Genomic DNA, 11,898 nt, shown 5'->3' on the forward strand with positions numbered 1-11,898 from the left:
CTCATCTGCAGCTCAGAGGGTTTCGCTTTCCCCTTCATCTTGAATACTTAATCCTAATAGTCCTTGAGTATATTTGATGTTAAAGATATCATTTTGGTCAGAATCATCAGCCCTCAGGACTGTGAGCTTGATCTCTCCCCTGCCACTGCAGCCAGAGCCATACCCTGAGGGTCCCGGGAGCCTTTGGCACTGCTGCCACTGGCACATTTAGTGCCAGCCCCTCCCCCCAGCCTGAGCTGGGGGCCAGACAGTGTAGCAAGCAGCGGGCCTGACAGGCTGGCAAGGGGTAGCTTCTTGCTGCAGACACCTTGGTGCTACCCGGAGGCATTCACTCCTCAAGGGCTGCACTTTTGCTCCTGACCTGCAGGCTGCTCCTCCTCACCTCCAGGTCTGGCCCTGACCCACAAATCAGGACTGACTAGCTGGGACCACTTTCCTACTCTCTTATCTATGTGTGGTACTTGGGACTCTTTGTCCCAACACCAGGTCTCCGCAGCCTCCTAGGTATCCAATTAGCAGCCACACCACTGGCATCCCTTTGGGGAATCAGGGGCCCCAACCCAGGGACTACAGTGGGCCTGGGGTGCTGAGGAAGGGGCTGCAGAAGTGACGCAGGCATGTCAGCAGAGGACTGGCGCTGTGTGTGAAGGGCTGCTTGCGTCCACAGGCGGCTCTCTCTGCACCCCCAGTTGTGAGCTTTGAGCTCCTATGTTGGTCTGGAGAAGGGCCTCCATGGAGGCCTTCTGGCTTACGGAGCCACCCAGCAAACCTTGGAGGGTTTGGGTGACTTGAGCTCCCAGCCAGGAAGGGGCCTGCTGGGTTGACAGAGCCAGACATGAGCCTCTCATCAGCGGCCTCCCTCTCAGCTCCTGGGTAATAGCTGGGCAGGCAGGTAAGTCCCGGGCCCATGCTCACTCCCACCCAAGCTGCCTCTAGGCCCAGGGGCAGGCCCACAACACCAGGGTGGAATCCTCAGATGTCCTGGGGCTGGGGGAGGTAGTGTGCACCCAACACATTCCACAAGTGATGAGCCTGTACTATCACTTTGACACTGCCAAGAGTGCTCCCAAATGCCCTTGAAACGCCTCTGGGGACGGCAGACGGAGGCCAGTTGATGAGCCCCTAAGGTTACGGTGAGATAGAGGGTGCTCCTGGCTGCTTTACAAAGTTTTGGGCAGGTCCTAGCAGCTTGTCGCTGCACCTGGCAGGAAAGTCCTGAGGAAGGGTTCTTGCATTGGGGTTGGGGGGGCAGACTCGGTGCCCGAGGGCCTGGGTAGACCAGATATTCCAGAACTCTTGCGAGGAGGCCATCAGATGTGCCTCAGCCCGAGGGCCCTGCTCCCAACACAATGCAGCTGTCTCCAAAACGGGGTTACAAGCTGGCCTCACTGGTGACACTCAGAGAGGTGTTCAGAGTGACAAGGGCTCCTTTCCTGTGGCCACCACAGTTGACAGGACAGAGTGAACCTACAGACTTTGCAGTCCAATCAGGGTACCTGCTGGCCAAGTTCAGATGCCCTGCCCAGCCCCTTTCTCACACAAACACAGCCCACACACAGGAATTTGCAACCAGCTAGAGTGGAGAAGGCACAGTCGGCAAACTTTTCCTCTTTGGGTTCTGGGAGCCCTGAACAGACTTCCAGGAAGCTGCAGTGACCATTTGTTAGGCTTTGCGGAGGCCTAGGCCATATCTGCACCCCAGAAAACAAGTTTCCCCCATCCCTTTGATGAAGGCCAACCCACCCCGCATAACAGCCTGAGAAGGTTGTGGGTGTAGGCTGACCAACTGTCCTGGTCTGCCCTGTGACTGAGGGATTTCCCAGGATGCAGGATTTTCGGTGCTAAAACCAGGTGGTCCTGTGCAAACCAGGACAGTTGATCACCATAGTGGGAGGTGGTGGGGTGGGACAAGGAGCTAGGGGCCAGAGAGAGAAAGAAGAGGCAGCCAGACCCTTCCCTGCAGACCAGCAGTTGCCTCCCAGCTCCAAATTTCCCAGCCTCCTGCCTCAGGGCTCATCTCCCAGGCACCAGGGATCTGCACTAGGCCCTGGGGACGGCCCATGGGCCAGCAGGGCTGTGAGTTCTCCTGAGAGACTGGCAGTTAGAATGGGAAGGGTGTGAGTTGGCCCCAGGGGTGGGTCCACATTTTGTGAGAGCCAAGCTGACTTATGCAATTGTGGGGGGGGGGGGTCTCTTTAAGAAAGGGAACACAAGATTACTAACTAATACAAAATTAACACTGAAGGACTCTGAAGCTTAAACTTCATTAGCTTCAAGGTAAATCCGCCCCTGATATTTTAGATATATGACCCATCCACCCACCCCAGCCAGTGGGGCACCTCCCGACAGGCTGGGCTGGGCTGGGGGAACTGATGGCGAGCGCCCTCCCCAGCCCTGCCAGGGGTGAAGCAGTGTCACCCATCTGGCAGCTATGAACTTCCAGATCTGAGGGACCCCAGGACCATGCTTGTTTGTCTGCACCCTCACCCCCAGGTTCTCTGGGCATCCCCTGGAGGAGTGGTTCCGCAGTCGGGTGCAGAAAGGGGGACGCGCAGACACCCAGGAGATGGGGAGCAGGGGGCACCGCGGGGAAGCCGGGGCGCGGGTCGGAGCAGCGCTCCCTACGCCTGCGAGGCGGCGAGCGCCTGTGAGAAAGTTCCCGGCAGGAGCGTGCGGGGCTGGCGGGCTCGGGGTGGCCGGTGTGACTTTCTAATCCCGCCGAGGAACCTTGGGGGCTGAGCCTGGCACCCCGACACCCACGCCCGCGCGGACACCCAGCCCCCGCGCTTCTGGGAAGGCGGCCGGGCCGGCGCGGGGGGCGCTGCCGCCGCGAGCGGGGTGGCCTCGGCAGGGCCCGCGCCGCCGCCGCCGCCCCTGCCGTGCGCCCCCCGCTCCCCGCGGCCCCGGCACCTACCGTCCTCCTGGTCCAGCACCATGGTCCCCCGGCGGCTCCAGCCCGGCCCGGGCCGAGGACGCGGAGGGGCGCGCGGCTCCGACTCCGCCGCCGCCCGCCTGCGCTGCTCCGGCCGGCCCCGCGTGGGCTGCGCGCCCCGAGAGCGGCGGCGCGGACCGGGGCGGACGGCAGGACGGGCGCCGGAGCTCAGGCCCGCGGGCAGGGAGCGCGGGAGGGAGGGCGGGCGCGCCCGGGGCCGGAATCGCCGAGCCGCGCGAGCCGCCGCTGCCCGGGCCGGGCCGGAGCCGGAGCCGCCGCCGCCGCCGCCGCCGCCGCGCGCCGTGCACTCCGCGCGGGCCGTGCTCGCCGCCGCCGCCGAGTGCAGCCTGCGTTTCCCAGGGCCCCTCAGATTCCCCTGTTAATTAAATCAATTCATTATGCTCAGATCTGATTAGCGGCCCTTCCCCCCTTTGAATCAATTATTCAATACACAAACATAATTGCTTGGGCCAGAGGTGCCCGCCATTAGCTTATTTAACTCCAAGGACACTAATTACCCGCAGGGCACGGGAACTTTTCTCATTAATTCTGACAAAACACAAAAGCACAGCCAGAGAGTGTGCGTGTGAGGGACTCGGGTGTGTGTGTGTGCGCGCGCGCGCGCGGTGTGTGTGTGTGTCCGCATGCCAGGGTGAGGGCTGCGTGGGTCGCTGAGCCACTGTGAGAGCTTAAGACGAGGCTGGGGGCGGCCGAATGTGTGTGACTGCGGGTGGGAGTGTGGGGGCGTGTCGTTTTGAGTCTGTGACCCCGCCGCTCTGAGTGTGGGACTGAGGGACTAAATGAGTGCATCGGGCTGGGTGTGGTCCTGGGTCTAGGGACTGTGGGCCAGGGTTTGAAACCCAGCACAGGAATGTGTGAGGTTGTGCGAGAGCGTCTGTGGGTGACTCTGAGCGTGATTCCCTGGCTACTGCAGCAGTCGCTCCCATCCCCTTTCTTTTTCCATAATTGCCCCGCCATTGTCCCCTACACGCTCAAACCCAGGGGGAAAGTGCAGACCACAGAAGAGAAACCAGAGAGGAACAGGAGGCGGTGGGTGACACTGGAGCCAGGCTGGGGCACAGTAACCCCCTCCTCCCATCACCTGTTTGTGCACTGGCTGGGCTCTGCTCCCCCCCCCCCCCCCCCCCACCCCCCCCACCCCCACCCCGAGTTATAGACTCTAGTTCCCATTGCCCCTTCCTTGGCCCAACCCAGCACTGCACCCCCACCCCCTCCGCTTTTATTCCAAAGCCCTCCGTGGTCCCTGCCCCGCATCTCACTTCCACGAGCGCCTGACACCGAGGCACACCCCCTCCCAGCCCCACCCACCCTACCCTAGTGCTTCCCTCCTGTCTGCAAGGCTGAACGCAGGGTGTGCCTATGGTTGACCAACTTCTCCACATTTTACCTCCCAGGAAATCTCTATTGAGAGAGCCGAGTGAGAGAGCCCGCCGAGGCAGGGACACAGAGGGTAATTGATTCCCCCAAATTAGGTTTCTGCTTTCTAAAGACCGGTATTGTTCCTGTTCTCAATGTGCACAGAGGTATTGAAGATTTCCTTTTTGTTTCCTTGGGCGATGAATGAGCTTAATCCATTTGGCTTTATAAATCAGGAAACTAATATTCGCTCCTTCCATAGCAGCTTTTTAAAAAATTTAATTGGTGGAGGAGGCGCAGTTTGTCACCCTTATACTGTCCCCAAGCCCCCAGTTATCAAAACACATTCTGATTAAGGGGTGGAGAGAAGGCTGGGGGCCTGCGGGGGGTGGGGGGAGGCTCCTCCTGATTCCTCCTGCCCTCCTCCATCCTTGCATGCGGACCCACACAGTATCTAGAAAAGTTTGTGAAATGACTGAATGAGTTATATTCAATTCAGTGAAGAAAAGGGGGCTATTCAGAGTTGCTCTTCAGAATGCTCTCCTAAATCTGCTGCTCTCAATTCCCCACTAGCACGGAGCACAGCCGTGCCACACCTGGGGTTGGCAAACCCTCCTCACCATCCTGCACAAGCCACTAGAGTCATCTTCCTGGTGCTAAGATCTGACCCTGCCACTCTCTTGCTCAAAAATCTTCCACGGCTCCCCGTTGTCCGTAAGACAAAGCCTAACTACTTATCCTTTCACTTCAGGCCCTTCGAGAGATCCAGGGAAGCCTCTGCAACCACCACTAAGCCTCACTTCAACTCCACTGACATCTAGTGATCTCCAACAACAATCTTACACTCCGGCCCCTCTGGACTGCTTTACTGTGATTGAGTGCATCCCGAAGGGTCCTGCTCCAATGACTCTTCTCGTGGCATCCCTCTGCTTAGAAAGCCCTTGCTCCTCTCAAAGTCCTCTAAGGAAATAGCTCCCCTATGTTCCTGTAAGTGGGGGTCTCTGTGTGAAGGCTGGGTGGCAGTGAGGGTTATTCCATTGAGGCCTGAGGGATAAGATCAGCCCATGAGGGCATGATTTCAGCTTTCCTCTGGAGCAGAAGGACGGATACGGTATCAAGAGTATACACTGGGTCACTGGAGAAAATGGGAGCTGCAGAGGCAGGGGCGGGATTTAGATTCAAGAAGCAAGGCTCAGAAGGAGACCCTTGGGCCCCATCTTTTTTCCCTAGGATCTCAGATGGCATGGGACCAGAACCCAGGCGCATGCTTCCTCTGGGGGCCCAATATTTGGATCTCCATGCTGTTTAGTTCTCTGGGTAGCTAGGCATGGCCATTGCCTAGATTGGTGGCTAGATTGGTTCCCTGCACTAAGGCATCCGGCCAAGGGAGCAAGAGGAGCTGAGATTCTGCCCTCTCTCTGCTCTCCAAGACTTATGCCTGCCATGGGCTGTGCCCATCCAGAGAGGGCATCTTTTGCTCATACAATGGCACCATGTAGCTGTCTCTGCCTGGCTGGAGTTCACACTCAGAGAGGTCAGCCTGATGGGTGAGCACCTAGCCTCCCCGGCCCCCACCTGCGCTTGCACCAAGGGCCTGTGTGAGCTATTAAAAGACCAATCTCCTGGTTTTCAAAGAGAAAGGGAAAATTCAGAGAGCTTAACCAGGAGTGTCAGGGATACTGAAACAGATGCCCAGCCCCATCTCTGATTTTTTATGGGCCCTAAGTGCTGGTGAAAGATGCTGAGCTCAGTCTGAGATTCAGACGTGGACAGACCTGCCATAAGGACTGAGGTCCCCATCAAGGGCCATGCTGGAGACACAGTGAGGTTCCTGAGAGGAAAGCCTCACGGGGGACTGACTGAGCAGCCAGGCCTGGAGTTTGGAGGAGCCGTAGTTAGAGGTACGGCACAGAGCTGGGCCTGACCTGCTCCTGACTAGCGCTCAGAGAAGAAGAGGGCATGGTGCACGTGAGGAACTGGGTCACTAAGGGCCCTACGGCTTTGCTATTGGAGCCCCTCTGAAAGAGCTGCTCACTAGAAGCAAAAGGTATGTCCCTGCCAGCTGAAAAGGACGAGAGCAGCTAGAATCGGCAGCGTGGTGGCGTTGGCAGCAACACATGCATGGAATGGATGACAAGATGGCAAGAGCACTGGGCAGCAGCTCTGATTATATGGGAGGAATCTACACCCCTAGCCTATCAACACCGCTTCCCAGCCCTGGGATGGGCAGAGGGAAAATGACTTATCCAGAACTCAAAATCTAGTGGTGTTCAGGGGATACTTGGGTCACACGTGTAAACACTCCTAGAAGGTCTCACAACTTTTTGGAGAGGGAGATCCTGAAGAAGAGAATCAGAGCATCAGAATTTGGGGCTAATTATTGTAAATGTGTGCGATCTGGTACTCGGCATTTGTGTGGCCTTTGTGTTCCAACCTGTCTTAGCTACACTATGAACAAGAAGGGAAAGGCTGTGTGAGCAAGAACAAGCTGGAACAATGATAGGGGAACAGCCCTCCCCCTCTCCCCGCCCCGCCAGCTTTGCCTGGTGGCAGTGGAGCTCAGCAGAAGACACAAAGGGCACCACATCATCAGGCAGACCAAGGCTTTGCTCCCATCGTCCCTCCCCACCTGGACGGCCTCCTGAAGCCACACTTGCTCTACTGTCCTCCATTTCTCTTCTCCCCAACCATCTGGGCCCCCTGTCCCCTTCCAGTCTCAGCAGATGACGTCACCTCCTACCTTAGAACTGAGAAGAGAGAAAGGGTCAGACAGGAGAGACCTCCTTCTCCTGCCTCCAGGTCTATGCTCCCACCTTCATCTTCAGCATCTGCAACGTGCACCTCGCCTCTGGAGCCCTGGAGAACGTGGCCTTCCTCCCACCCGGGCCTTGGCCTCAGCGTTTGCTCTGGCCCACCTGCTACCACCTGCACCACCAAGGTACTTCATGGGCTCTTCTCATCTCCTTCCATCTCCCCATTCTGCTGGACCTTTCACCACAGCAGGCAAACAAACCCTAGGGGCTCACCCAAAACAAGCAAACAAATGGATGCCCTGGACCACATGTACCCTGAGAGACTTCGCTGTCTTTTCCCCTTTCTTGTCACACGTCCTCACCTGCCAATCTCTCCTCACCTGCTCCTAGCTGGCATCAGCCTCCATGTGGCTTGCCAAGGTCACCAGTGACTTTTATGTCACTAAAGGACTATTTTCAGGCCTCACCTTACCTGACCTCTCAGTTCTTCAAGCATTTAATTCTTTCCTTCCTGAATATGTTTCTTTCCTAGGCTAACACATTCTCTGGGTTTTCCTTCTACCCCCACAGACATTCCTTTTAGTCTTTTTTATTTATTTATTTATTTATTTATTTATTTATTTTTAAGATTGGCACCTGAGCTGACAACTGTTGCCAATCTTTTTTTTTTTTCTTTCTGCTTTTTCTCCCCAAATCCCCCCAGTACATAGTTGTATATCTTATTTGCCGGTCCTTCTAGTTGTGGCATGTGGGACGTTGCCTCAACATGGCCTGACGAGTGGTGCCATGTCCACGCCCAGAATCCGAACTGGCGAAACCTGGGCCACTGAAAGTGGAGCAAACTTAACCACTCAGCCCCGGGACCAGCCCCCGTTTTAGTCTTTATTTATGGCCAGCTTCTCATCTTTCGTCTAACCTTTAGCAGTCAGTGTTTCTCAGGACTAAGTCCTAGGTCTTCTTGGAACCCCTGCCCCTGGCGCGCCATCCACACTCTCAGTGTGTGTGACCTTCACTCAGGATCTCTCCCTTGACTTCTACTCCAGTATTTCCAAATGTCCTCTTGACATCTCCACCTGGATGTCTCAAAGGTACTTAAATTTTAAAATCCAAATCGAACTCTTGATTTTCTTCCCAAATCTCTCTTCATCTTGTTTCAGTAAACCAGCCACTCTGTTCTTAATACCAGAAATCTGGAAGTAAAGCAGAATTTCAGCTGAGCCAGTGAAATTTAAAAAAAAAAAAAAAAAAAAAGGAGGAGGGTTGGGGCTGGCCTTGGTGTGTGTAGTGGTTAAGTTCATACACTCTGCTTCAGTGGCCCAGGGTCCATGGGTTTGGATCCTGGGTGTGGACCTACACATTGCTCATCAAGCCATGCTGTGGTGGGGCCCCACATACAAAATAGAGGAAGATTGGCACAGATGTTAGCTCAGGAACAATCTTCCTCAAGCAAAAAAAAGAAAATTGGCAACAGATGTTAGCTCAGAGCCAATCTTCCTCACCAAAAAAAAAAGGAAGAAGGAAAAGAAACAGCAAATATAATAAGACAGAATAAGTAAAGCTAAAGATATCAGTATATTACATTAAATGTTAAGAGACTGAATTTCCCTATCAAAAAACAGATTGTCTGCATAAGTTAAAAAATAAAATACAGCCAAATGCTGTTTACAAAAACTATTTTCAAAACAAAGTGACAAAGAAGACTGAAAATAAAGCAATGGGCAAAGACATACAGAGAGGGAATGGAAACAGCATTATTAACGTCAAAACAAGGCCAAATTAAGAAATACTCTCTTAAATTACTATTGGATCAAAATAAGATCAAAACTGGAATTGCAAGTCATCTAGTAATGAAAAAAGAGAACCCAGCATACCATACAGAGCTTATAGGACACAGCTGTACTTAGAGGAAAGACCATAGCCTTAAATGCTTTTTTTCTTTTTCTGTATATTTATTACAGGTATAACAGAAGTGCTCATAAATATTGCATCTTAAATGCTTTTAATATTAAAGAAAAGGCTGAAAGCAAATTAACTAGGTATTTAATCTAAGAAGTTAGAAAGAGGACAAAATAGCCAAAAGAAAATAGAAGGAAATTAATAAGGTTAAAATAAAAAATTAATTAAATAGATAATAAATAATACAGAAAATAATAAAAAGAGAAAATTAAAATCCAAACCTGATTCTTTGAAAAGATCAATAAAATAGATAAACTCTTCCAGGCAAATCTGGTTAAGAAAAAAAGAAAGCAAAAATATACAATATTGAGTATAAGAAAAGAGATATATTACAGGTATAGAAAACATTAAAGAATCTTGACAATAATGTGTATAAGCCTATGAAAATAAATGTGAAAACCTGGAAGAAATTGATGATTTCCAAGCAAGGTAGAAAATAGCCAAAATTGAGCATAGAAGTTGAAATCTGAATAGGCCAACAAACAGCAGATATTTAAAATGAAATTAAAATTCTTCCATTGAAATATCTTAAGACACCATATGATACAGCAATTCCACTTCTGGGCATATGTCCAAAAGAACTGAAAGCAAGGTCTTAAAGAGATATTTGTACACCCCTGTTCACAGCAGCATCATTCACAATAGCCAAAAGGTGGAAGCAACTCAAGTGCCCATCAATGGATGGATGGATAAGCAAAATGTGGTATACACATACAATGGAATATTATTCAGCCTTAAAAAGAAGGAACTTCCAACACATGCTACAACATGGATGAACCTTGAGGATATTATGCTAAATGAAATAAGCCAGTTACCCAAAAAAGGACAAATATCATCTAATTCCAGTTATATGAGGTACCTAGAATAGTCAAATTCATAGAAACAGAAAGTAGAATGGCGGTTGCCAGGGAGTAGGGGGAGGAAAAAGTGGAAAATTTTTGTTTAATAGGTCAAAGTTGCAGTTTTGCAAGCTGAAAAGAGTTCCGGAGATTGGTTGCACAACAATGTGAATATACTTAATGCTACTAAACTGTAGTTTTAAAAATGATTGAGATGGTAAGTTTTATGTTTTGTGCATTTTACCATGATTGAAAACAAAATAAAAATATTACAAGGTACAGATTACGTTGAAAATGAGTTTTATATAACCTTTAAGAACAGATGATTTTTAATCTTATTTAAACTATTCCAGACAAGAGAAGAAGTTGGAAAGCTTCCTGGTTTGTTTTATGAGCTAGGATTTTGCTGATTCCCAAACCTTATAAAGATTGAATTTAAAAAGAAAGAAAAAAAAATCATAGACCAGTTTTAAGGAGTGAAATATCTGAAATAAGATATTAGCTAATTGGTTATGGGGAAAATATCAAAAGAATAATACACTGTACAGAGAAGGGTTTATTTTAACACCACAAACATGATTCAACATCAAGAAATCCACCAACGTAAGACACTACATCAACAAATAAAGGGGATGAAATATAATATAGTAATCTATGCCAAAAATCTTTCGATAAAATTCAACAAATATTGCTAATAAAATATAACAAAACATAAATAGAAGAAAAATACTTCAATTTGATAAAGACTGTTTACCAAAACCCAATAGCCATATATAAATAATGACATTCAGAAGCTATTTCCAGAGACTGGGAACAAGACAGGATGCTCATTATCATCACTATTATTCAACATTTTTTGGAGATTTTAACTAATTCAATAAGACAAGAAAATGAACTAATCAAAATAAAATAGCTGGTTTTTTAAAAAGGAAAAAATATGTTGTTTACAAATGATGTGATTACATATTAAGAAAGTCCGATGAAATGTAGTTTGAAAGCTGCTAGAATTAATTAGATAATTGGGAAGGTAGCTAAATACTAGGTAAATAGACAGAAATCTACAGTTTTTTCTAAATGCAATGATATATTAGAAATGGAAATGAAGAAACAGATCATTTGCAATAGTGAGAAAACTATAAAATACTCAGGAATAACTTTAAATCAACAACCATCAGCAAGGTAAAGGACTTCTTTGAAGAAAGTGATGGAATCATATTGAAGGACACAGAACGAGCTCTGAACATGAAGAAAGACAGCTAGGTTTCAAAGAAAAGACTTACTGTCATAAGAAGTGAATCCTTTCAACATTAATACATAGATTTTTGCAATTTCTACTAGAATCCCAAATAAAAAAGATTTTTAGAACTGTGAAAAGATTTAATTTGAAATACGTTTGAAAAATAAATATCTGAGGCTAGTTAAGAAAGCATGAAAAGAAAGATTACTTGAAAAAAACTTGTATTATTAGATAATAAAACATTCTATGAAGCCACTATGATCTGAACAGTATGGGGTAAGCCAGAGAGAGATGAATAGATCAGTGGAACAGAGAACCTAGAAACAGATCCAAATATTGAAAGGAATTTAATATATGATAAAAATTGTATTTCAATTCATAAAAAAATTATCAAATGGAACTAATATCTGAATGGACATTTCTCCAAGGAAGATATACAAATAGCGATAAACACCTGAAAAGATGCCCAACATCACGGGAAGTATATATCAAACCACAATAAGATACTACTTCACATCCACTAGGAAGCTAGAATTAAAATGTCAGATGATAGCAAATGTTGGGGAAGATGTGGAGAAATCAGAACCCTTATACTCTGCTGGCAGGAATGTAAATGGTGCAGCCACTTGGAAAACAGTCTACTAGTTTCTCAAAAAGTTAAACATCGAATCACCACATGACCCATCAATTCCACTCCTAGGTCTACAGCCAAGAGAAATGAAAACACATGTCCACACAAAAACTTGTACACGAATGTTAGACGCGTTCTTCATAATAGCTAAAAGGTGGGGGAAAACCAAATGT

The 11,898-nt window shown here is 48.9% G+C and overlaps 1 protein-coding gene across 2 annotated transcripts in view; it reads right to left on the reverse strand.

The window, feature by feature from the left end:
• LMO1 (LIM domain only 1) overlaps positions 1-3,159 on the reverse strand; it is a 41,393-nt gene extending 38,234 nt beyond the window's left edge. Inside the window, exon 1 of one of the 2 annotated variants that reach the window (XM_070624288.1) lies at positions 2,915-3,159. In XM_070624288.1, the coding sequence (XP_070480389.1) occupies positions 2,915-2,936 (22 nt within the window). In that variant the 5' untranslated portion in view covers positions 2,937-3,159. The remainder of the gene's footprint in view (positions 1-2,914) is intronic. The other variant, XM_070624287.1, reaches the window with a different exon arrangement.
• Positions 3,160-11,898: the final 8,739 nt, after the last annotated feature.

Source organism: Equus przewalskii, chromosome 6 (genome assembly GCF_037783145.1).
Source record: "Equus przewalskii isolate Varuska chromosome 6, EquPr2, whole genome shotgun sequence".
NCBI classification, from domain to species: domain Eukaryota; kingdom Metazoa; phylum Chordata; class Mammalia; order Perissodactyla; family Equidae; genus Equus; species Equus przewalskii.